The sequence below is a fragment of the Antechinus flavipes genome, chromosome 3 (assembly GCF_016432865.1).
Source record: "Antechinus flavipes isolate AdamAnt ecotype Samford, QLD, Australia chromosome 3, AdamAnt_v2, whole genome shotgun sequence".
Classification (NCBI taxonomy): domain Eukaryota; kingdom Metazoa; phylum Chordata; class Mammalia; order Dasyuromorphia; family Dasyuridae; genus Antechinus; species Antechinus flavipes.
This window is the reverse complement of record NC_067400.1, coordinates 84,408,919-84,436,517: the sequence shown is the minus strand read 5'-3', so window position 1 is coordinate 84,436,517 and position 27,599 is coordinate 84,408,919. Positions and strand designations below refer to the sequence as shown.

Below are 27,599 nucleotides of genomic sequence, written 5' to 3'. Positions count from 1 at the left end.
GGTAACCAACTACAGTTACCAAAATATTTTTTTAAGAAAGTTCACAGGTCCCCATGTTAAGAACACTAGTCCTTAGAGCAAGAAAAACTAATAAAACAACCAAAATTGGAATATATCAGTTACAGTTTTGACTCAAAGTAACACTTTTTGAGGTCCAAAATATAAAGAACAATTGTTCAAAGTGAGTATGTCACATAAACACCCTTTAAAAAGAATAGTAGACATACTATCATGTTTCAATACAATATTAAACTATTTAAATGATTTCATATTTCCAGTTATGTATACCTATCATTTATTAATTTATACCTCACTAACCCCATAATTTAATTAAAATCTATTTTTCAGAAATAACTAATTTCTTTTTCCCCCAAAGAGATTTTTTAAATTAAAGCTTATTTTCAAAACATAAACATAACTTTCAACATTCATCCTTGTGTGCAAAAGTTTTTCCTCTCCATTTCCCTCATCCCCTTCTCTAGACATACCTGCTACCTAGTTAATATAAGTTAAATATGTGTAATTTTTCTATACATATTTCCACAATTATCATGCTGCACAAGAAAATTCAGACCAAAAAAGAGAAAAATGAGAAAAAATGGAAACAAACAACAACAAAAAAAAGTGAAAATACTATAGTATGATCCACACTCTCTTGGGGTGTAGAAAAATTCTCTTCATTACAAGACTATTGGAACTGGCCTGAATCATCTTGCTTTTGAAAAGTCATGTCCATCAGAATTGATCATCATATAATAACTGATATTATCAAAAAGAAAGCCACTACTAACAAAATAAATAAATAAATAATTCTTTGATTATGTGTCAAGAACTATTTATTTGAAAGGTTTTTTGGATAGCTCCATGATGAGTTTCTAAGATAAAAAAAAATACAATGTGAAATCACTAGAAAAAAATTTAATCTCTGAATGGTTCAGAATCTGATTCAAAATTTTAGTTTATTAATAATTATTCTTCATATATCATAGAACAGCAAGAACTATTCATGAAAGTATAAATTTCTATTATATATAACCTAATTTTTAAAAACCATGTAAAATAAATTAAAAATAATTTTTAAAGCCATCCTGCTCATCTGTGATTCTTTTGTGGACTTCTTTTTATCTTCTCCATTTCTTTTTTTGAATCCTAAAACAGATTCTTTTAAACTGAAAACCAGCATTTTATAATCACTATTATTTTTCTAAGAAAAAAAAGAAGGGGAAGAAAAGAAAGAAAAGGTAAGAAAAGGGGAAAGAAGGACTATTTGAGAGCTCTTGGGTTATATAAAAACAAAACAAAAGATGCCAATAAAAATTTATTAAAAAAAAAAAATACATTCCCCCCCCCGCCCAAAAAAAAAAAAATTCTCAAAACTGAACTCCTCCCTTCAAACAGAGAGTAACACTGACATTAACCAATATGTAACAATATGTAATAACACCCAAAAGGATGAACCAAAAGAATAAAGAGGAACAAAAATCTAACTGAAAAAAGTTTTATCATTCTCAATTTTCTTACTTTTCTTTTCAATTGCAACATTTTACCTTAAGTTGTTCATCAGCAATATGCAAGCAATAATGCATCTTGTAACAACATACATGTAACAATGCTTCTCTCTTGAACTGAGTGATATTGGTTTTTATTTACTCCTACAAACTAATTATTCTAACTTTTACTCACCTCATGGTATATCGAAGGCTTGGATAAGGAAGGGATAGTAAAAGATAGCACTTTATTGTTTCCATCTTTATCAGCAATTTCCTATGAGATTAAACAAAAGACACATATAACATATCTACATAAGAATCAAGAAAGGAATTATAATTAAAGGAATAATAATAATTTTTTTTATTATGGGGACACTATTATCCAGGTAGAGATTTTCAAAATCTGAGGTAAACTTCCTACCTCCTAATTTCTGATACAAAAAAGATGTTAATTATCCTAGTAGAGTTCTTGTAATCTAAGCTTCATTCGGTGAATGAAATCTCCCAGTAAAATTTAAAAATAGTATATTTCACAGAAGCACATTTTATCCGAAGTCCCGCACTGAATGATCAAATATGGCATGAGACTATGAAAAACTAGCGACAAAAATTTACCAAGTGGCTACTGCTGAATGTTTAGCACTGTTAGGAGTTTGAGAAAGGCACAAAGATTAAAGATAATTTTTGGCCAATAAATTTTGAAGTACTGTAAATGCATACCCAAATAATTACAATGATACATGATATATACATTAGAAATATTATGAAGTATTATAAAGATCTGAGGAGGAAAAGTCCTTACCAAGGGAGAGAGAGATTAGGAAAGGTTGTATGATGTACCTTTGATGGAGCTAGAACATGCAAATATTTTCTCTAAGTTGTAAGTTATCCAGGTTGGTTCAAGGGAAAAACGAGGAGAATTTTATTTAGACATAATAGAACTTTGCTTAAACTTCATTTAGAAGGCAATAAGAAGGCACTGAAAGGTAGAGAGAAGTATTATACAACATCTATATATAATTGGCAGTGTGGTGATTAGATTGGAGCAAGATCTACTAGAAAGCTATTGTAATTATGAAAGAATCAATTCCAGTGATCAAGAAACTAGGTAATGCAGAACTGAGTGGGACTACAAAGGAAGCAGATTCTAGAGATAGCAAATAGGTACAATTTACAATAAGAAGTATGGGAAAGAAAATAGATTTAAATATAATATTGAAGATTTTTAACATGGTAGAATGATGAGTGATGACACCATAGGAAAAAAACTGGTTTGTCAGAAGAGAGGACAGGTATGGGGGAGCTAGGTGTATATGTATGTATGTATATATATATATATATATATATATATATATATATATATATATATATATATATATATATATATATATATACCATCAGATATTCTGGTAGATATGTTCAATAAGTAGCTGGAGGAATGACTCCAGGTTTAAAAAGATATCTAGGCTATTACTATAGATTTGAAAATCATATACACAAATGATAGCTGAATAAAGTGAATAATAAGTATATTTTTAAAAACCTATTCTTATTGATATCTTTCCAACTCTAGTTTTCCCCTTTGTATCTCTCTCTTGACAACTCTAAGAGAGTCATCACTTTTAACAAAGAATATTTTTATAAGAAAAAAAATCAGCAAAATCCCTATATATTTTGGGGAGATGTATCTCCATATCTTTAAGGCTAAGTTTCTATAAGCTGTTAAGCTTCTCTATAATTTTATATCTTCAGTCTCAGTGCTTTATTCTTTATATTTACATTTCTGTAGTCAATATTTTCCTGGCTCTCCATAGTTCATTTTTGAGTTGTTCTAAATCTTTCTTTCTGTGTATCTTGGTATTCATCATGTTTATCATTTCTTACAGCATAGTAAAATTCCAATACTGTTATGTACTATAATTTGTTTAGTCAATTATTAATATACTGGTATATACTTTGTTTCTGATTTTTTGTTGCCACCAATAAATGTTGCTATAAGAATTCTGGTTTGTATAGTTGAATTAGTGATGTCTTTCAAGTATATATATCTAACAATGGAGTACTCTGGGTTAAAAGAAAATAGTCATTTATTTGCATAATTACAAATGTTGTACAGGTTTATAGCTCGATCAATAATGTATCATATCAATGTGCTTATCTTTCCACAATGCATCCAATGTTTATTATCACAGTCGTTTTTTAAAAAATAAATTTTGCCAATTTGCTGGTGATAAAATAAAACTCAAAGTTGCATCTTATTTGCATTTCTATTATTATTATTGATCTGAAACATTATTTCATGTTTTTAATCATTAACAATTCTTTGATAACTATCTGTAACATTTGGCTACTTCTTTATTAGGGAATGGATGTTCATCTTATATATGTGTTCATTTTCTATATATTCTGAATATCAAAGTCTTACTGAAGATGTTTAACACGATTTTTAATCCAGCTGAATGCCTCCCTTTTTATATTAGAAGATTAATTCTGTTTGTGTCAAAGCCCATTAATTTCATGTAATCAAAAGTATCTATTTTAAAGGGACACAGGAGACCATTGGAATTGTCTTGGATCACCTGTATTGATGAAAAGAGCCTAGTCAATCATAGCTGATCATTATACAATATTGCTATTATGGTATACTTGTTTTCCTAGTTCTGCTCATTTCTGTGAGCATCATTTCATGTAAATTTAAACTTTAAGCAACTATTGGCTTATTCAGGGAATCATAGATTTAGAGATGGAAAAAGGCTTAAACGTCTTTATTTTTTAAAGAAGTAAAAGAAGTCAGCAGAATAAATGACAAAAGCAAAGATATAACCAAGTCCTATAACTCTAAATTCAGCACTATTACTACTATTCCAGGCTGAATGTCTGTTACTAATTCTCAAGACCTTTCTAGCTTTAAATCTTCTGATTCACAATGGCAGGATTAAGATCTTAACCACTGTTGTGTCATGGAATCCTTTGGTCATCTAGACAAACTTATGGCCCTTTCCCCAGCCAACTGTATCTGTAGAGGCAAATGTTTTCTGAAAATTAAAGGAACATCATAAAATCTGCTTACAAAAACTGTTAAGACCAAGTTTAATTTTAATGTTTCTTTTCACATACTCTCCAAATCCTAAAAGTTAAAAATTGGTCAAAGTCCAATGATTTTGTATTTGTGAACCATATAGGTAATATAAGATTTCACTCCAAGTATCTCCATCTTTCAAAGCCCTGGATGAAATACTACCTTATGCATAAATCGTAATCTTATCATTTCAGTTGCAAATTACCTTTCCTTATCTCTAAAGGCTACAGAATTTTTAGAAACTATTTTTTTTTTAATAATAAATTTTATTTTATTTAATAATAACTTCGCATTGACAGAATCCATTCCAGGATAATTTCTACACGACATTATCCCTTGCAATCACTTATGTTTCGTTTTTTCCCCTCCCTCCCTCCTCCCCCCCCCCCCCCCCCCAGGATGGCAAGCAGTCCTATATATGCTAAACATGTTGCAGTATATCCTAGATACAATACATATTTGCAGAACCAAACAGTTCTCTTGTTGCACAGGGAGAATTGGATTCAGAAGGTAAAAATAACTCGGGAAGAAAATCAAAAATGCAAATAGTTCACATTCATTTCCCAGTATTCCTTCTTTGGGTGTAGCTGTTTCTGTCCATCATTTCTCCAATGAAACTCAGTTAAGTCTCTTTGTCAGAGAAATCCACTTCCATCAGAATACATCCTCATACAATATCGTTGTCGAAGTGTATAATGATCTCCTGGTTCTGCTCATCTCACTTAGCATCAGTCCATGTAGGTCTCTCCAAGCCTCTCTGTATTCATCCTGCTGGTCATTCCTTACAGAGCAATAATATTCCATAACATTCATATACCACAATTTACCCAGCCATTCTCCAATTGATGGGCATCCATTCATTTTCCAGTTTCTAGCCACTACAAACAGGGCTGCTACAAACATTTTGGCACATACAGGTCCCCTTCCCTTTTTTAGTATCTCTTTGGGGTATAAGCCCAATAGAAACACTGCTGGATCAAAGGGTATGCACAGTTTGATAACTTTTTGGGCATAATTCCAGATCGCTCTCCAGAATGGCTGGATTCGTTCACAACTCCACCAACAATGCATCAATGTCCCCGTTTTCCCGCATCCCCTCCAACATTCATCATTGTTTTTTCCTGTCATCTTAGCCAATCTGACAGGAGTGTAGTGATATCTCAGAGTTGTCTTAATTTGCATTTCTCTGATCAATAGTGATTTGGAACACTCTTTCATGTGAGTGGTAATAGTTTCAATTTCTTCATCTGAAAATTGTCTGTTCATATCCTTTGACCATTTATCAATTGGAGAATGGCTTGATTTTTTATAAATTTGAGTCAGTTCTCTATATATTTTGGAAATGAGGCCTTTATCAGAACCTTTAATTGTAAAGATGTTTTCCCAGTTTGTTACTTCCCTACTAATCTTGTTTGCATTCGTTCTGTTTGTACAAAGGCTTTTTAATTTGATATAATCAAAATTTTCTATTTTGTGATTGGTAATGGTCTCTAGTTCATCTTTGGTCACAAATTTCTTTCTCCTCCACAAGTCTGAGAGATAAACTATCCTATGTTCCTCTAATTTATTTATAATCTCGTTCTTTATGCCTAGGTCATGGACCCATTTTGATCTTATCTTGGTATGTGGTGTTAAGTGTGGGTCCTTGCCTAATTTCTGCCATACTAATTTCCAGTTATCCCAGCAGTTTTTATCAAATAATGAAATCTTATCCCAAAATTTAGAATCTTTGGGTTTGTCAAACACTAGATTGCTATAGTTGACTATTCTGTCTTGTGAACCTAACCTTTTCCACTGATCAACTAATCTATTTCTAAGCCAATACCAGATGGTTTTGGTGACTGCTGCTTTATAATATAATTTTAGATCAGGTACAGCTAGACCACCTTCATTTGATTTTTTTTTCATTAATTCCCTTGAGATTCTCGACTTTTTATTGTTCCATATGAATTTTGTTGTTATTTTTTCTAAATCATTAAAATATTTTCTTGGAAGTCTGATTGGTATAGCACTAAATAAATAGATTAGTTTAGGGAGTATTGTCATCTTTATTATATTTGCTCGGCCTATCCAAGAGCACTTAATATTTTTCCAATTATTTAAGTCTGACTTTATTTGTGTGAAAACTTTTTTGTAATTTTGCTCATATAATTCCTGACTTTCCTTTGGTAGGTAGATTCCCAAATATTTTATGCTATCAACAGTTATTTTGAATGGAATTTCTCTTTGTATCTCTTGCTCTTGGATATTGTTGGTGGTGTATAAGAATGCTGAGGATTTATGGGGATTTATTTTGTATCCTGCTACTTTGCTAAAATTATGAATTATTTCTAATAGCTTTTTAGTAGAATCTCTGGGGTTTTCTAGGTATACCATCATATCATCTGCAAAGAGTGATAGTTTGGTTTCCTCATTGCCTACTCTAATTCCTTTAATCTCTTTCTCGACTCTTATTGCAGAGGCCAGTGTTTCTAATACAATATTGAATAATAATGGTGATAGTGGGCAACCTTGCTTCACTCCAGATCTTACCGGGAAAGGTTCCAGTTTTTCCCCATTGCATATGATGCTTACTGAAGGTTTAAAATATATGCTCCTAACTATTTTAAGGAAAAGTCCTTTTATTCCTATGCTCTCAAGTGTTTTTATTAGGAATGGCTGTTGGATTTTATCAAATGCTTTTTCTGCATCTATTGAAATGATCATATGGTTTTTGTTTGGTTGGTTGTTGATATAGTCAATTATGTTAATAGTTTTCCTAATATTGAACCAGCCCTGCATTCCTGGTATAAATCCTACTTGGTCATAGTGTATTATCCTGGGGATGATTTTCTGTAGTCTTTTTGCTAATATTTTATTTAAGATTTTAGCATCAATATTCATTAGGGAGATTGGTCTATAATTTTCTTTCTCTGTTTTCAGCCTACCTGGTTTAGGTATCAGTACCATATCTGTGTCATAAAAGGAGTTTGGTAGGACTCCTTCAATCCCTACTTCTTCAAATAGTTTATTTAGCATTGGAGTTAATTGATCTTTAAATGTTTGATAGAATTCAGATGTAAATCCATCTGGTCCTGGGGTTTTTTTCTTAGGGAGTTGATTGATAGTTTGTTCTATTTCTTTTTCTGAGATAGGAGTGTTTAGGATATTTACTTCTTCCTCTGTTAGTTTAGGTAAGCTATATTTTTGGAGGTATTCTCCTATTTCATTTAAGTTGTCGAATTTATTGGCGTAAAGTTGGGCAAAGTAACTCCTAATTATTGCTCTAATTTCCTCTTCGTTAGTGGTGAGTTCTCCCTTTTCATTTTTAAGACTAACAATTTGATTTTCCTCTTTCCTTTTTTTAATCAGATTTACTAAGGGTTTGTCTATTTTGTTGGTTTTTTCATAGAACCAACTCTTAGTTTTATTAATCAATTCAATAGTTTTTTTACTTTCAATTTTATTGATCTCTCCTTTTATTTTTTGAATTTCAAGTTTAGTGTTTGATTGGGGGTTTTTAATTTGTTCCTTTTCTAGCATTTTTAGTTGCAAGCCCAATTCATTGACCTTCTCTTTCTCTATTTTATACAAATAGGCCTCTAGAGATATGAGATTTCCCCTTATTACCGCTTTGGCTGCATCCCATACATTTTGGTATGATGTCTCATTATTATCATTTTCTTGGATGAAGTTATTAATTATGTCTATAATTTGCTGTTTCACCCAATCATTCTTTAGTATGAGATTATTTAGTTTCCAATTATTTTTTGGTCTACTTTCCTGTGGCTTTTTATTGAATGTAATTTTCAATGCATCATGGTCTGAAAAGGATGCATTCACTATTTCTGCCTTACTGCATTTGAGTTTGAGGTTTTTATGTCCTAATATATGATCAATTTTTGTATAAGTTCCATGAACTGCTGAAAAGAAGGTGTACTCCTTTCTGTCCCCATTACATTTTCTCCAGAGATCTATCATATCTAATTTTTCTAGTATTCTATTTATCTCTTTGACTTCTTTCTTATTTATTTTGTGGTTTGATTTATCTAATTCTGAGAGTGCAAGGTTGAGATCTCCCACTATTATAGTTTTACTGTCTATTTCTTCTTGCAGCTCTCTTAATTTCTCTTTTAGGAATTTAGATGCTACACTACTTGGTGCATATATATTTAATATAGATACTTCTTCATTATTCATTCTACCCTTTAGCAAGATATAGTGCCCTTCCTTATCTCTTTTGATTAGATCAATTTTTGCTTTAGCTTGATCTGAGATCAGGATGGCTACCCCTGCTTTTTTGGCTTCACCTGAAGCATAGTAGATTTTGCTCCAACCTTTTACCTTTAACCTGCATGTATCACCCCGCTTCAGGTGTGTTTCCTGTATACAACATATTGTAGGATTCTGGCTTTTAATCCATTCTGCTAACCGCTTCCTCTTTATAGAGGAGTTTACCCCGTTCACATTTATGGTTAAAATGACCAATTCTGTATTACTTGCCATCTTGTTAACCCCGGTTTATGCTTTTCTCCCTTCTTACTCCCTTACCCCCTCCCTTACCCCCCTTCCCAGTATTAAGCTTGTGAGCTCCCCTTGCTTCTCACAGCCCTCCCTTTTTCAGTATCCCTCCCCCCCCTTAGAGTTCCCCCCCCCAACTTGCCCCTTTCCCTCCCAGTTACCGTATTCCCTTCCACTTAGCTTATTCCTTCCTTTTTCACTTTTCCCTTCTCACTTTTCAATGAGGTGGGAGAAGTTTCACCATAGATTGAATATGTCTAAAATTCTTCTCTTAATGCCAATTCTGAAAGCAGTAAAATACTCACTATTTTCATTCCTCTCCATTCTTTCTCTCAGATATACTAGGTTTTCTTTGCCTCTTCATGAAATGTAGTACCCCCACTTTCCCTTTTTTCTAGTACAATGTCCTTTCCACAACTAGTTTCTAGAACAAGGTATACATGTATTCTTTATACATCTTTACAGCCGAAATATAGTTCCCAAGATTAATCTTTACCTTTTTAGATTTCTCTTGAGTTCTGTGCTTGTAGATCAAATTTTTTGTTAAGTTCTGGCTTTTTCATCAGAAATAGATGAAATTCGCTTATTTCGTTGAATGTCCATCTTCTTCCCTGGAAAAAGATGCTCAATCTCGCTGGGTAAGTTATTTTTGGTTGCATACCAAGTTCCTTAGCCTTTCGGAATATCATATTCCAGGCCCTTCGATCCTTTAATGTGGATGCTGCCAGATCCTGGGTGATCCTTATTGTGGCTCCTTGATACTTGAATTGGGTTTTTCTAGCCGCTTGCAGTATTTTTTCCTTTGCCTGAGGGTTCTGGCATTTGGCCACTATATTCCTTGGTGTTTTGATTTTAGGATCCCTTTCAGTAGGGGATCGATGAATTCTTTCAATGTCTATTTTACCTTCTGTTTCTATGACTTCTGGGCAGTTCTCTTTGATAATTTCCTGGAAGATAGTGTCCAGGCTTTTTTTTTCATCATACTTTTCTGGAAGTCCGATGATTCTCAGGTTGTCTCTCCTGGATCTGTTTTCCAGGTCTGTTGTCTTCCCCAGAAGGTATTTCACATTCTTTTCCATTGTTTGATTTTTTTGGATTTGCTTGACTGATTCTTCTTGTCTCCTCGAGTCATTCAATTCCAATTGTTCAACCCTGATTTTCAGTGAGGTATTTTCTTCACTCACTTTTTTAAGATCTTTTTCTAATTGTCCAATTGAGTTCTTTTGTTCTGTGGAATTTTTTTCCATTTCGCCAATTTTGTTTTCCAGTTCACCAATCCTATTTTTCAAGGATTTGGTTTCTTTATCCACTCTCTCTTTAACTGATTTCTCCAGGCTCTTTTGCCAAGCCTCCCTCTCCTTTTGCAGAGCCTCCCTCTCCTTTTCCCATTTTTCTTCTAGCTCCCTTGTGAGAGCCTTTTTAATTTCCTCCATGAGATTCATCTGTGCTGAGGGACATAAGGTCTCCTCCTTCGGGGATTCACCTGGGGACTGTTTGTTTTTAGTCTCCTCAGGGTTTGGAGTCTGCTCTTTATCTGTATAAAAGCTGTCCAGGGTTAAATTCTTTTTCAGTTTCTTGCTCATTCTGTCTATTTATCAAAGACAAACTATCAAAGAAACAGAAGGAAAAAAACCCCTTGAATGGAGGCTGCTTTCTTTGGGGGAGGGGCAGGGTATTCGTGAGGCACGGGTCCTACTGTGCTATGGCGCCTGCGCGCTGAGATCCGAGCGCTCTGAGATCCGAGTGGGCTAAGACACTGTGGGGGAGGGGTGGCCAGGTCCCGAGAGACTCCAGCTGTTTGGGATTGTATTCTTCACCCCCGGTGTTTTTAGCTTCTCTGCTGGGCTGCTGACTTGCTCCTATAGCAAAGCTCTCACCGCAGAGACGGCTGCGATCGCGTCCTACCCCCTCTCCGCTCTACCCGATTCTGAGCTGCTATCTGTGCTCTGGTTGCAGCTGCTGCCCGCAGACTGCTTCCAAATACCGTCCCCGCCCTCGCGCAAAAACAGACCTTTCTTGACGAGTCTCAAGGATGGTTTCTCTTGGTAAGTAATTGTATGGTTTTTTTTCAGTCGAGCATTAATTCAGAGGCATGAAATGAAATGAATAGTGAGAGAAAAACACGGAGATTACACAGAAGTGTATTTCCTCTCCGCCATCTTGGCCGGAAGTCTAGAAACTATTTTTAATGATATTTATTATATGTTACTTTGTAGCACAAGTATTTCTGTACATGTCTAATTTAACTACATAATGAACAAATTGAGGTTATGCTCAATCTCTTTTTATTCCTTACTCAATACACATTAGATGAAATAATATTTGAGGACACAAAATGCATTAACATTACACTAAAGTCATGATAATACCATTTAAATTACAAAGTCAAGGCAAAAGAAGATGGAGTAATAAGAGCAGGAAATTGCCTAACTTCTCCCAAATTCCCCTCCTAACGATATTATAGAATGCCTCAAAATGAATTTTGGAGTGGGAAAACCAACAAAAGATGGATGAAACAATTTTTCAGCTTAAGACAATTTAGAAGGTTGGCAGGAATGGTCTGTCTCACTGAAGTGAGAATGGAGTACAAGGCAGGTTTGTTCACCCCCAGTAAGCTACCTGCGAGGCAAAACACCCTAGTACAAGCCAGCAATGAGGCCTAAGCCTTGGCACAAGTCAGTAGGCCTCTGCACTAGAGTAATAGTAGCAGACTATACTCTATGTAACCCAGAAGCAGGGCTTTAGGATTGTTGTATATGCAACAGCAGCCTTCAAAAGTCTCAGCCCACAGATGGTAAGGGAGATGGAAAATTGGTCAGAAGAAAATTATAGATTCTGTGCTGGCACTGGAATCTTTTACATTGCCCAAGCATGGTGGAAGACCATTACCAAGAGCTGGGACCTTGGTCATAGTTGCCCAAAAAAAGTGCTTGTAGTCATTCACAAATCAGAACACAGGCCAAAACAGAAGTGACCACACCTTTCCTTAGATCACACTACCCTGGAAGAACTGAAAACTTACAACTCCAAAGAACTAGTTCTGAACAAAGCAGCACAAAAAAATCTTAAAGCTTGGGATGGTAACCCCTCTCCCAGGAGGGAAGCTTAATTTTCAATAAAGTTAAAAGACTTGTTTTATTTAAGGGTGAGAAAATGAACAAACAAGAAGACAAAAATTCAGAAGAAGACAATGAGATCAAAGCAGCTACATGCAAAGCCTCAAAAAAAAAAAAAATTGATCTCAAGTCAAATCAGTTGGTCAAAAGAACTTGAGGACAAAAGGGATTTTAAAAATCAAATAAGAGAGACAGAAGAAAAAATGGTGAGGAAAATGAAAGTAATGCAAGAAAGGAACAACAGGTTTGATAACTTATACTGAAGAAAATAACACCTTAAAAACCAGAACAGGCCAAATGAGAAAAGAGGCACAAAAATTCACTAAAGAAAATCATTCCTTAAAGATCAGAATTGGCCAAGTAGAAGCTAATGACTGACCAGTTTTCTAATTACCATCTGTGGGCTGAGACGTTTGAAGACTGCTACAGCAGATTCAGTTGCCCCCAAGACTTGCTTCTAGGTTATAGGATACAGACATCAAGGAAATTATCAAAGAAAATTGTCCCAATATTGTAGAACCAGAGAGTAGAATAGAAATCAAAAGAATTTATCTATCATTTCCTAAAAGAGTTCCCAAAACAAAAACTTCCAGGAATATAATAGTGAAATTCCAGAGCTCCAGTCAAGAAGGAAATATTAAAAGCAGCCAGAAAGAAACAATTCAAATATCATGGAGCCATAATCAGATTAATACAAGATTTAGCAGCTCCTACATTAAAGGGTCAGAAAACTTGGAATATGATATTCTGGAAGGCAATGGAGCTAGGATTACAACCAAGATTCACCTATCCAGCAAAACTGACTATAATTCTTCAGAGGAAAAAATAGGCAAAAATAAGCATTCAATGAAATAGACAATTTCCAAGCATTCCTGATGAAAAGACCAGAGCTCAATAGAAAATCTGACATTCAAACACAAGACTTTTAAACTCCTGTTTCAAAAATTAAATAGGAAAAAGAAATCATAAGAGATTCAATAAAATTAAACTGTTTATATCCTTCAAAGGAGGATAACACTTGTTACTCATAAGAACTTTCAAATTATTAGCACAATAAGAATGAGTATACATAGACAGAAGTCACTGATGTGAGTTGAATATGATGGGATATCTTAAAAAAAATAAAATTAAGGGGTGAGAAAAAAGAAATGTACTGGAAGAAGGGAAAAGGGAGAGATTTAATGGGAAAAGTTACCTTACATAAAAGAGGCTTGAAAGAGTTTTTACAATGGAGGGGAAGATGGGTAGGTGAGATGGTAGGCAATGCTTGCATATTACCCTCACTTGCAATAGCGTCAAAGAAAGAACAACTTACAATTAGTTGTGTGTGGAAATCTATCTTATCCTTGAGAGAAAAAAGGGAAAAAACAGATAAGGAACATAGGAGGGCTGATCAGAGGAATCAGCTGATTTTGAGGAGAGACAAGATGAAAGAAAGGAGAAGAAAAAACAGGAGGAAAAAAAATAAGTCTGTGGAAACATTAAAAATTAACTGGAAACTAAATAATTTAATCCTAAGGAATAAGTAGGTCAAAGAACAAATCATGGAAACAATAATTTTACTAAAGAGAAAAAACAACAATAAGACAATGTACAAAAACATATTCATTCATTCACTTATTTATTTACTCATTTAGTCCTATTCACTCATTCGTTTATTTATTCCCTTACTCATTTATTTATTGTTGAGGGTAGCCAGGTGGGATTTATATCAGAAATGCATTTTTCAAACAGTCAGATCTCAACATTTCAAGAAATATTCATCACTCATAGTTAGGCTGAATCGATATAATTAAAGCAAGTGAGGGTATATAATTAAATTTTCTATTTAATCAAACTAACAAAAAATAAGTTTATAGAGCTAAAAACATAATAATAAAATTCATCTGGAAGAACATAAGATCAAGAACATCACAGGAATTAACAAAAAAAAAAAGAAAGAAAGAAAGTTACCTAGCTTTACCTGATCTCAAAGCAGTAATCAAAATAATCTGCTAATGCCATAAACAAATTAGGAGATCATTGAATAGTTTACCTGGAAGATCTATTAAGAAAGGAAGTTTATATGATTAAAAATACTGATCAGAGAGCATTACAAGGCACAAAATGGATGACTTTGATTATTAAATTAAAAAGGTTTTACATAAAACAAAATCATCATCAAGATTAAAAGGAAATTAGAAAGCTAAGAAAAACTTTACAGCAACAATCTTTTATAAAGGCCTCATTACTCAAATACAGAAAAGTGAACCAAATTTAAAAGAATATGAGTAATTTTTCAATTGATAAATGGTCAAAGAATATGAACAGGTAATTTACAGATGAAAAACCAAAACTATGGTTATTTGAAAAAATGCTCTACAAGATGAATAGAGAGAGGCTTGGAGAGACTTACATGAACTGATGCTAAGTGAAATAAGCAGAACCAGGAGATCATTATATAATTCAACAACGATAATATGAGGATGTATTCTGATGGAAACGGATTTCTTCAACAAAGAGAAGATCTAATTCAGTTCCAATTGATCGATGATGGACAGAAGCAGCTATACCCAAAGAAAGAACACTGGGAAATAAATGCAAACTGTTTGCATTTTTGTTTTTCTTCCCAGGTTATTTTTACCTTCTGAATCCAATTCTTCCTGTGCAACAAGAGAACTGTTCAGTTCTGCACACATATATTGTATCTAGGATACACTGTGACATATTTAACATGTATAGGACTGCTTGCCATCTGGGGTTGGGGATAGAGGGAGGGAGGGGAAAAGTGGAACAGAAGTGAGTGCAAGGAATAATGTTGTAAAAAATTACCCAGGCATGGGTTCTGTCAATAAAAAGTTATAATTATTAAAAATAAATTAATTAATTAAAAAAGAAAAAGAAAAAGAAAAAATGCTCTAAATCACTACTGATTAAAGAAATGCAAACTAAAACAACTCTGAGGTACCACCTCATACTTCTCAGATTGGCTACTATGATAGAAAAAGAAAATGATAAAATATTGGCGAGGATGTGGGAAAACTGGGACACTACAGCACTGGTGTTGTAAACTGATCCAAATATTCTGGAGAGTAGTTTAGAATTATGTCCAAAGTGTTATTTAATTGTGCACACCTCCTGACTCAGCAATATCATTAGTAGCTCTATATCCCAAAGATATGAAAAGGAAAAAGAAAAGAAAAAGGGAAAGAACCTATTTGTACAAAAGTATTTATAATAGCTTTCTGAGATGACTAAGAATTGGAAACTGAGGGGAAGTCCATCAAGGGGAAGGGCTAATCAAGTGGTGGTGTACGATTATAATGGAATACTATTGCTCTATTAAGAAATAAATAGACTAGGTATCGACCAACACTTAACACTGTACACCAAGATAAGGTCAAAATGGGTTCATGATCTAGGCATAAAGAATGAGATTATAAATAAATCAGAGGAAGACAGGATAGTTTACCTCTCAGACCTGTGGAAGAGGAAGGAATTTATGACCAAAGAACTAGAGATCATTACTGATCACAAAACAGAAAATTTTGATTATATCAAATTGAAAATTTTTGTACAAATAAAACTAATGCAGACAAGATTAGACGAGAGCAATAAACTGGGAAAACATTTTTACAAGTCAAAGGTTCTGATAAAGGCCTCAGTTCCAAAATATATAGAGAATTGACTCTAATTTACAAGAAATCAAGTCATTCTCCAATAGATAAATGGTCAAAAGATATGAACAGACAAGTCTCAGATGAAGAAACTGAAACTATTTCTAGCCTTCTAGCCATATGAAAAGATGTTCCAAGTCATTATTAATCAGAGAAATGCAAATTAAGACAACTCTGAGATACCACTACACACCTGTCAGATTGGCTAGAATGACAGGAAAAGATAATGCGGAATGTTGGAGGGGATGTGGGAAAACAGGGACACTGATACATTGTTGGTGGAATTGTGAATACATCTAGCCAATTCTGGAGAGCAATTTGGAATTATGCTCAAAAAGTTATCAAACTGTGCATACCCTTTGATCCAGCAGTGTTACTACTGGGCTTATCTCCCAAAGAGATCTTAAAGAAGGGAAAGGTATCTGTATGTACAAGAATATTTGATGGAGTCTAAATGAAGATCAAAGCATATTTCTTTTTTTTTCCTGCCTAACATGATTAACATGGAAATTGTTTTGTATGATATACTGTTTCAAGGAGAGGAAAGAAAAGATGAGAAAGGAGAGAATTTGGAACTCAAAATTTAAAAAAAACACACAAAAAACAAAACATCAAACATTAAAAACTATTTTTACGATATTAGGAAAAAATAAAAAATTACAATTTAAAAAAAAATTCTGTGACATGTATAATAAATATCTAGCACACAAGCAGTTTAAAGTAACTCAATGAAAAAATTTATGATTTTGGTACTTTTCCTTAAGTATATATTTTTTAATCAAAGATATAAAATTATTAGATTATTTTCAGAGCATTTGTTTTAAATTCACTTAAAGCATCCCAACAACTTCTCAAAGTTCCTTTAACTTACCAAATTATAGATCCCTAGTAGCAGTGCTTCTATGCAACCATTACTCTGTCTGTCCCGGCTAACAGTAAGTCGTAAATAAACCCATATCAATTCTGGTAAGAATTGCAGAGTGAATCTCTTGAGCCGAACTTCAGAACTACGATATAGTTCAAAAAGCTGGTGACAGACAGGTTCTAGGAGCTAAAGAAAAAATAAAACAGGATAATTACAACCACCTTTTTTGGTTATAACTACATAGGAGGAAATGAAACAATTATCCACAAAGGAATAGAAAAAAATTCAGTATCTAAATTGTTGTGTAACTTTAATTCATTTCAATCACATAGTAACATCAACCAAATTAGCTCCTGACTCCACTGTAGGAAAAAAAGACTGAATTAGACTAGCATAAGTAACAGGATTTCAACTGATGCAAAAATTTTGTTGTAATTTTATTTTGAAATAAAAATTTTCATTCTCTTTTTTTTACCTTGAGGCTAAAAAAAAATGCCCTTCATTACCTATAGCAGGTTGGTTCTTTGAGGTTTTCTAAAATTCAGATTTTTTTCTAATGTTACTCTTTTTAATAAAAGAGGTCCCTCAAGAAAAGGGTTATAACACATTGGCATATCTTTTAATTATACTATACTAAGGGTTATGAATGGAGCAAGAGCAACTGATCTTTTAACAAATATAGTACAATGATACTTCAAGTTTTCCTTTCCCTTAATTTTTTCTTGCCTCAAAAAGTCTGTTACAAAAAAAAAAGTACCCAAATAATTGGAAATTGAATTTTTAAGTGTCTTTATTCTCTGCCTCATATTTCAAGGAAGATTATAATTAAAGTTATATCATTTCATACTTGAGAACAAAAAGTTGCTAATATAAAAAAATTACTATAATAAAAAGAATTTATAGTTGTGATTTATTTCAAAACTTATCTTTATACCACAACTTTTAAAAGGAAAGAAATGTAGAAATATTGTTTTTCTTTCTTGTGAATTCTAAATTCCCTGTAAAAAACACAGTTTTACTTATTCCGAGGGAAACTCATGGCCTAGAAATGCAAAGTTTTATCAGTAAGATATATTTTGCTGTACTTTTCTGGGAAACATATAGATATATTGGCAATGAATTTCAAATGTAGACCCAACAACTTTCTAAACATGATATGTAATCAACTCTTTGCCTTTTACTAGGATTTAATATCAAAAACTTAAACATGAAAAGCCTGTGGTTTGTATGCCCCATAATTCCATTGAAACTACATGATTCTAATTATCTAGGAATCTGCTTAAATATAACTTGAATCTACCCATTTTTTCCTCATCTTCATCTAAAGAGATGGAGTATCCCTCCTTCTTTGACAAGGCTAAAATTCCACTTGTGTCCTTGGGTCCTATTTTTACAAGTTTCATCTGAAAGTGGACTCTAATGATTCATTCCCTCTCTTTATCTTCAAACTTTCCCTCTCTAATGGATCCTTCTTTTACTGCCTACAAAAGTGCTCTGATCTCCTATATACTTAAAAAAGACAAACAAAACACTAGCCTTAATTCAATATTTTACTCTATATCTGTTTTCTCCTTCTCTAATAAACTTCCAGAAAGTAGATTATACTTGCTCTCTCCTTACCCCCTTGCAATTTAGCTTTATATAATGCTCTCTCAGAAGAGAAATCTAAATCTAATGGCCTTTTCTCAATCCTTACTTCAATTCCCTGATTAACAATTCTAGTGTTGGATTTTTAAAAGTAAATCTGTGAGGACAAAATCTATGTCATCTTTCATCTTTGAAGTCTTAGTGACTAGCACAGTACTGTACAAAGTACATCCTAACAAGTAGTTTATTAAATTAAACTAAATTACAGATTTGTTCTTTTATGGTTCTACCTTTTATCAATCTCTGGAACAAAAATCACAATATTTATATTTTCTAAAATTTTCTAAAATTGGGAATCACTAAATCCTATAACAATTCCACAATTCAGATTGATATAAACTAATAGTGTAACTCTAATATAACCAAAAGGAAAGATAATTAACATGTATAAAATGATAATCTTTGGTCAGACTTAAATATTTCTATAAAGTAAATGATTTTAAATCAGGAACGAAGTTGAGAAGGATAACTCATTAGCAGACATTTTGCTGTTTTAAAAATTAGGAAGATTTAGTAATAAAAAATACTTAAGCAAAAACAAAGAAATGTTAAGGGAAAGTAAAGTGATATGACTGGCTTTTTGTTCCAAAACATATGGTGAATAAATTCTCATTTCTTCTAAGACCTTGAAATTCTCTATGATTTTTCAAGTACTTAGCTTCTGATACTAGTAGTCTTAATTCTGAACTTAGCTCTGAAAATACTCTTTGGTTGGAATTAGAAGAGAATTTAGAAATCATCTAATCTAATTCTTTCATTTTATAGATAAGAATGGAGTTACCTTCCAGAAGGCTCTAAAGAGCCAAGTAATTTCTCAAGGGTCTCAAAGACAAAAATGACAAAATTCAATGTTATTTTTGGAAGTACATTTTGTGAAAACAAATATTAAAGATTAACTTTCCATCCTTAAAAGATAAAGTATGAACAATCATAAGAATTTGATGCAAATTCTGAAAAGTCATTTTAAAGCAATTTATATTGCTGTATGTCTTCACTAATGAAACATTTCCAAAGAATCTGTCTTCACAAAGTTTTATTTGGGAATAGAAAAAATTAGTAGTCAGTCAACAAGCATTTATAATATATGTCAAGCACTGTAGCAACTGCTGGACACATAAAGAGTGGCAAAATCATTATCTCTGTTCTCAAGTAGTTCACATAGTTCTCATTCTAATGTGGGAAACAACATATAATTATGTCTATAAATATCATAAGCAATATGACTAGAAGGCAATCTCAGGGAAGAGGAAAGTAGGAGTGGGAGAAACCAATAAAGGCCTCTTGCACATAGTGATATTTGAGTTGACTCTTGAAGGAAACTAGGAAAGGGAAATGAAGAAGGGCATTTTTGGCCTGTCAACAACCAGTGAAAAAGCACAGAGTTTGGAAATAGAACTATAAAGACAGGTAGAGAAGAATCAGGAAAGAGAAATATTATGAAAACTTGGAGAAGAAAGAACATTCAGGAGTAGATGATTAACAGTGTTAAAGGCTGCAGAAAGATCAAAAAGGACAAAAAATGAGAACATTAGATTTGGGGATTAAGAGTGTCTTGGTAAATTAGAAGGCAGTTTCAGTTGACTGATGAAGTCAGAAGGTAAAGTACAGAGTGTTTAAAGAGGGTGAAAGGTGAGGAAGAAGAGACACTGATTGTCAGAGCACTGCGATTTAGGAAAATAGCTAGGAGACTGAAACTTCTCAAGTAAGAGGGATTATCTGTTAGGGAAGATGAGATGGCATGAGTCAAGAGTTCAAGAAGAGCAGTTTAGTTTGCCTTGTAAAAATTTTTATTTAAGAGGACTTTTTTCTTCTTTTAAAAACAGCTGACCAACTATATTTTAATTAACAATGGAAAAGATACAAGGATTCCCCCTAAAGGAATAGGCTTTTTTGAGGGGGAAAGAAAGGGAAGTATTGACAGAGAATAAGGGGAAGCTTGAGAGCCAGTATCTTTGGAACAGCAAAATAAGACTGGGGCAACTAGGTGGCGCAATGGATAGAGCACCAGCCCTGAAGTCAGGAGGACATGAGTTCAAATTTGGCCTCAGACACTTAACACTTCCTAGCTGTGTGACCCTGGGCAAGTCATTTTACCCCAATTGCCTCAGCAAAAAAAAAAAAAAGTTTAAAGATGATTATGAATCTAAATTATTTAAGTGAGTATGTCCTCTTAAAAGATATTTTGTAATCCAAGAAGACTTTAAAAATTTATCCTTGGCACTGTTAAGAGGCAGCCTGTGTAGTAGCAAACAGAAAGAAGTGGTTTGGGAATTTAGGGCTCAAGTCCCACTCACCTCAGACACTACAGATTGTGTGACTCTGAGCAAGTCACTTTATTTCTCAGTGATCTAAACCATAGTATTGAACTTATATTGAAAAGTTTCCCTAGCAGCAACATGTTGATAACCTCAAAAATTACATTCCCAAATACTTTTTGGTATGGTTTGGCTAAAGAGGAAGAAGACAGCTCTGCTCTTAACAATTCTCAAATACTAAACTGCAGATAAGGTAGTTGATCTGCATTGATGGAAGAAATTTCTCATCATGTAAATGAAATCCTTTTGGGAATTTTCCAGGCTTAACTTTTGTTTTGAGTCTAAATCCTGCTTTAGACACTGACAAGGTGTGTGACCTTCAGCAAGTCAGTTAACCTCTCTTTGCCACAGATGTCTCATTTATAAAGTAGGGACAATAATAGCCACTATCCCCCAGGATTGTTGTGAATATAAAATGAGATATTTGTAAAAAAATATTTTGCAAGTATTTTAAAGTTCTATAAAAATTATTATAATTGATGCTGTTAGCATGTGACAAAAGAAAAAGTGATCCAGTTTTTTTCCTTAACATCTTTGCCCTCAAATTAGTTTTCTACCAATTGAAAAGAAGCTTTAAATCTTGGAAAGTTCCAGAATATTTCATTTTTCACAAGTAAGCATAAGAAAAAAATTTTTAATATTAAAAATTTCCCGTGTTCCAACTATACAACTCTGGTCTATCCCACCAGAAGATTTTCATCACTAGAAAGGACTTTGTTACAAAACCATACTATCAGAAACATCCTTTCCAGTGAAGATCATAATCATTAGTTCCTTCTACAGGGAAGAAATATAAAGATGGTAAAATAACATTTCTACTGAAAATCCATGAAAGCAAATGTTTTATGTAACTAATTAGGTTTTTTTAAGCTACCTTTAAACAATTTAACTCCTAATGCAAACATTTGGAGACTGGTTTTTCATCCACTTGGTTTATCCATCTAGCATATACATGGCATAACGGTAATTTTGAGGAAATTACAAATTTTCACAGGAATGACTGCCCATGAAAAGAATACACCATAAAAAGAGGGAAAGACATAAATTAATTTTTAATACTAAGTAAACTTTAAACATTAAAACAGCACAAAACAACAAGGGATGATGGAAATAGAACTTTTGAGTCTGGGATTCTGAAAACTGTGACTTAGGCAAGTATATATGCTCTAATTACAGTTGGGTAAATTTTGGAAACACTAGAAATATATTGCAAAAAAAAAAAAAAAAAAAAAAAAAAAAGGGACCATTAAGTATAAATGTAATTGCTGCTACCACTTATAAGAAGCACAAGACCAATTCTAAGTCATACCAAGATTAGGTGAGGATTGGAAGAGAGGGAACGAAAAGACTGAAGGTAGCAACAGGTCAGTAAGCAAATTTTTAGTGATATAGGGAAAACAAAGAAGCACTTTTAAGTCAAGCTGCTTGTTAAGAGAAGATTACCTGAAATTCTTCAAACTCACTCCAGTAAACAGCAGAGACATCGAGGAGGCTGTATCTGGGAAAATAAGAAGCTACTTTCCTGTGTGTTCCTTTTATTTTCATTTTAAAGCACACAAGAAACCAGCGGTGATCAAAATTTTCCCGACAACTTGTGTCACATTATATTAGTTTAACATTCAGTAGAAAAGTGATGTGAGTATATTTCCAGGAGATTATAATGAAATTTAAGAAATCTTTCCCTTTCCCTTACTTTATACTCTAAAATTCTGAGTATTAAGAAAATATTACTCTAATTTTATGGTCTTGAGTGATTAGAATTGAAATGTTTCCTTTTTTTTACTTTAATATTTTACCACTTGGGCATTGTAATCTTTGTTAAAAGAAAACCACTAATTTAATTTTACTGATTAATTTGAATAAACTGTAGTTATATGTCATTATAAGTCAATGAATATTAAAGAATGATTATATAAGTTTTAATGAATATGTTGATCTAGGCTTATAGAAAATGAAACATTTTCATTTCTCAAGTCTAAATAGTCTACAGTGAAAACGGGTACTAAAATGGAGAGATTAAAACACAAATGGACACACCTTTTTTCTGATTTTAAATGTATTCCAGAAACTTTAGTTTACTTGCACAGGGAGAAAAAAGCAATTATAAGAATGAGAAAAAAAAGAGAAAGAAAGATTTTCATTCCCCAAAGTAAAAATAGTAATAATAGTACAATAAAAAAAGAAATAAAACCTTCAAAATTTAAACACTTATGCATATATTAACACATGCACTGTCACATATCAAAACTGTATTTTTTATGAACTCTCCTACCTCATTATTTGAGTCTTGAATGACTTTATAGAGAGCAGGTACCAGTGTTTTTTTCCTGTGCAGAGTTGCTGCATAGTTGGTGATTTGAGTTTCAGGTAATGCCTAAAAGAAGATTAAAAAGGAAAGAGAAAGATGAATGTATTAATATTTGGAAAGCCAAAAGTTTCTATACATATTAGCTACTGCAGGAAAAATAATGAAGGCTTTATCATTCAAAAATGAAAACAGTTAACATTAATTAAACTAACTTTGGAGGGTGAGTGAAAAATTTCAAGTTGCAGTATCTGAAAATCTGTGACATGAACAAAATATATTTTCAATCAAAAAAATCAGAATTCACAAATCACATATGAATGTAATCATGAGAATCTATAAATTGACCCAGATTCAAAGAAAATCAATAAGTGATTTTTAATTCTTTAATTTTAACTTTTAGAAACATTTTACTTATTTAGTGCCAATAATTCCCAATTGTTTTTGTTAAGTACTTTTGTAACTGTAAATTTTCTTGTAAAGTTATCTACATAACACATTGAGTATTTAATCTGCCCTTTTAAAATTGGTAACTTAAAAATAAAGTTGAATGCTTGAATTACTTTTAGTCTGAATATTAATGACATACACTCTCAATAACACCTCTCTCCAATCATTTATCCCAATTTACCTTGAATTCTGAAAGCCATTCTTCCACTACACCACGTTCAGATCCCAACATCTTCTTATACCGTTGACTCCTCTTTTATCTGTAGGAAAGAAAAGTCTTATAATTGAAATGAAATACAAAATTTTCACAAGCCACTAAATCCCAACATTTTAAGCCTTAAATTAAAAAGGAAAAATAATTAATCCAATATCTGTGGTAAACATATGAAAGACTTATTAGCAGACTGATTTCCAAAAAGCTTGGAAAGACTTATATGAAATGATATTGAGTTAAGCAAGTAGAACCAAGAAAAAATCCGTACACAATAACAAGATTACATGATGATCAACTGTGATGGATTCGGCTCTTTTCAATCAGGTCATTCCAATAGACTTGTGATGGAAAAGTGCCATCCTTATCCAGAGAGAAAAGCTTTGGGAGACTGAATCAGGGCAGAGTATTTTCACCTTTTTTTTTGTTGTTGTTGTTTGTTTGAGGAAGCAGGGCAGAAAAAAAGAGAGAAAAATTTGGACCGCCAAGTGTAGAGGGCCCGGAACTCTTGAGAAAACTATACATGAAGCAAAGATAGTTACAGCAGGGTATTTACTCAGTGTGACTGATGAGATAATGGTTCTCTAGTTCACAAACTTAGTACTTAGTGTGATATGGTAATATAATGGTAGTTGGCACATGCTAAGTGTGCTGTAGTGATATAATTTAAGGGCTGAGAGGACTTGAAATAAACAGACTCCAATGGGTGTGTGAGCTTGAGCTCAGACTCCAAACTCCAGATTCTATCCCTGACTATCTTTGTGGTGACTCTCCTGCTAAGACTAAGGCCCGTCCAGAGACCCTTGAGAAAGCTAGCCTAGATATTACACACAAGGTTTTGCAAAGATAAATATTGAAAGCTATCTTTGCATGCATTTGGAAAAATAAATAGTATAATAAATTTTTTAAAAAAGAATTGTTCTTATAAATATGAAGGTTTCTACTGAAAAATTCAATAAATACTACTTTCAGGAATAAGCTATATATTTTAATGGTGCTTTCAAAATCTTATCAATTAAGGCTTTCAGGTTATTCTTAGTTACTGTGTCTTAGAATATCAGGGAAAGCTCACTGTATCAAGGTAAAAACAGTAGCACTATGTAAATCAAATAATCCTTGACTCATGTTCTTACCAAATATAATATGAAGAAAAACCAAGTGGAACAAATTAAATATCATGGAACAAAGCAGAAATTATATTTTTAAATATATTACAAAGATTATTAATATTGAACAAGTTTTTTTGTGCTTACATATGTGCATATGCATGTGTACACACAGACACACATGCTCAATGTTCAATCTAAAATATAAGTCACTTTAAAAAAAGATTTTGGGCTTAAAAACATATTGTCCTAATTTTCTCCCAAATTGAACACATTCTTTTATGATTAATTCAGAACACAAATAATGAAGTAAATACCCCATAATGCAAATATAAATCAAAGAGATTTTAACAAGTGAGTTACAGGAAGAAGAAGACGGCAAAACTATTACTGCTGGGGGTCCTCAACCTCCCCCTCTTAGAAAATAAATCTAACTACAAAATAAACAAGAAAAAAGTTAAGGAGATAAATAAAATTTTAGAAGAGTTAAATACAACAGATTTCTGGAGAAAATTGAATAGGAATAGAAAGGAATATACATTTTTCTAGCAGTATTCAAAAACTGATCATGTGTTAGAGCATAAAAATCTTAACAGTCTAATACAGAAAGGCAAAAATATAAAATCCATCCTTTTCGGATCATGATGCAATAAAAGTTACATGTAATAAAGGGCCATGGAAAGAGAAACTAAAAAGTAACTTAAAACCAAATAATCTAATGCTAAAGAATGAGTGAGTCAAACAACAAATAAGAAACAATCAATAATTTTATCCAAGAGAATGACAGCTACGAGGAAAAATACCAAAATTTATGAGATGCAGGCAAAGCAGTTCTTAGGGATAATTTTGAATGTCCTAAATGCTTATATGAATATAACTGAAAAAGAGACCAACAAATCTAAGTATGCAACAACAACAAAAAAAGAAAAAGAACAAATTTAAAATCCTCAATTAAGTTCAAAGAGAAATTCTGAAAATTAAAGGAGACTTTAATAAAATGGAAAGTGAGACAATTATTGAACTATTAAATAATATCTATAGCAGATTTTATGGAAAATAAATAAAATAAACCTTTTGTTAATTAGAAAAAAGAAAACCAAATTATCAGTACCAAAAATGAAAAGGGTGGGGGGCAGTGAGATGGTACAGTGGATAGAACACCAACCCTGAAGTCAGGAGTTCAAATCTGGCCTCAGACACTTAAGACTTTCTAACTGTGTGAACCTGCCCAAGTTACTTAACTCCAAATGCCCCCGGGGGAAAAAAATGAAAATGGTGAATTCAACAATCAATGAGGGAGAAATTAAAGCAATAATCAGGAGTTATTTTGCCCAATTGTATGCCAATAAATCTGACAATCTAAATGAAATGGATGAGTATTTTTAAAATATGTAAATTGCCCAGATTAAGAGAAGAGGAAATAAAACACTTAAATTATCCCATTTTAGAAAAAGAAACTGAACAAGCCATCAATGAGCTAGCTCCTGTTCCCAGGCCAGATGGATTTATAAGTGAAATCTACCAAACATTTAAAGAACACTTAATTCCAATACTATATAAACCATCTGCGAAAATGGCAATGGAGCCCCACAAAATTCCTTTTATGACACAAATATGGTACTGATGTCTAAACAGGAAAGGTTAAAATAGAGAAAGAAAATTATAGACCAAATTTCCTAATGAATATTGAAGTAAAAGTTTTAAATAAAATATTAACTAAAAGATTATAGCAATTTATCACCAGTATAATATACAATGACCAGATGGGATTTATAACAGGAATGCAAGGTTAGTTCAATGTCAGAAAACTATGAGCATGATAATGTGGAAATATCTTTAGAAGAATGGCAGATGTTCAACCTATATTGAATTAGCTGCTATCTAGAAGGGGAGAGATGAGGAGGGAAAGAGAAAAATTTGGAACACAAGGTTTTTCAAGGGTGAATGTTGAAAACTATCTTTGCATGTATTTTGAAAAATAACAATCTATTATTACAAACAGGGGAAAAATAAAACAATGAGCATAATGTACCAAGTCAATAAGAAAACTTTAGATTATTTCAACAAATGTAGAAAAAGCTTTTTGACAAAACACACTATCCATTCCTATTAAAAATACTAGAAAGCTTAATAATAAGTATTGTTTTTCTTAAAATGATAAGCTCTAAAACTATCAGCAAACATCATATATATGGGGATAAACTAACCTTCCCAATAAGATCAGGGATAAAACAAGCATTACCCATTATCACCACTATTATTCAGTATTGTACTAAAAATGTTAACTTTAGCACAAAAGAAAAGAAAAAGAAATTGAAGAAATTAATACAGGCAATAAGGAAACAAAACTATCATTCTTTGCAAATGATATGATAGTATACTTAGATAATAATTTTAAAAACTACTTTGAAACAATTAACTTTGGCAAAGTTACAAGTTATAAAATAAACCCACAAAAATCATCAGCATTTCTATATATTACCAACAAAGCTCAGCAGCATGACCTTTATATTTCATTTAAAATAACTTTAGATAATCAAAAGATACCTGTGAGTCTATCTGCCAAGAAAAATCCAGGAACTATATGAACACAATTACAAAACACTTTTCATACAAATAAAGTCAGATATAAACAAATGGGGAAATGTCAATTGCTAGCAGGTTAAGCAGAGCTAATATAAAAAAAAAATTACAATTCTACCTAAATTTATCTAGTTTCATACCAAGAAAACTAACAAAAAATTATTTTACAGAGATAGAAAACATAACAAAATTCATCTGGAAGAATAAAAAGAACATTATGGGAATTCATGAAAAGAAACTCACAAGGGAAGGTGGTCCCATTGTATCAAATCTAAA

General features: G+C 32.6%; 1 protein-coding gene across 5 annotated transcripts in view; it reads right to left on the bottom strand.

The window, feature by feature from the left end:
* The window catches only part of HYCC2 (hyccin PI4KA lipid kinase complex subunit 2), a 97,011-nt gene that overhangs the window by 24,972 nt on the left and 44,440 nt on the right, over window positions 1–27,599 (bottom strand). For 4 of the 5 annotated variants that reach the window (XM_051983801.1, XM_051983799.1, XM_051983803.1 and 1 more), the window contains exons 4-7: window positions 23,605–23,683; window positions 22,941–23,042; window positions 16,713–16,892; window positions 1,684–1,764 (exon numbers count right to left, since the gene is read on the bottom strand). In XM_051983801.1, coding sequence (XP_051839761.1) covers window positions 1,684–1,764; window positions 16,713–16,892; window positions 22,941–23,042; window positions 23,605–23,655 — 414 coding nt within the window. In that variant the 5' untranslated portion in view covers window positions 23,656–23,683. Of the gene's footprint in view, window positions 1–1,683; window positions 1,765–16,712; window positions 16,893–22,111; window positions 22,167–22,940; window positions 23,043–23,604; window positions 23,684–27,599 lie in introns of those variants that run through there. The other variant, XM_051983802.1, reaches the window with a different exon arrangement.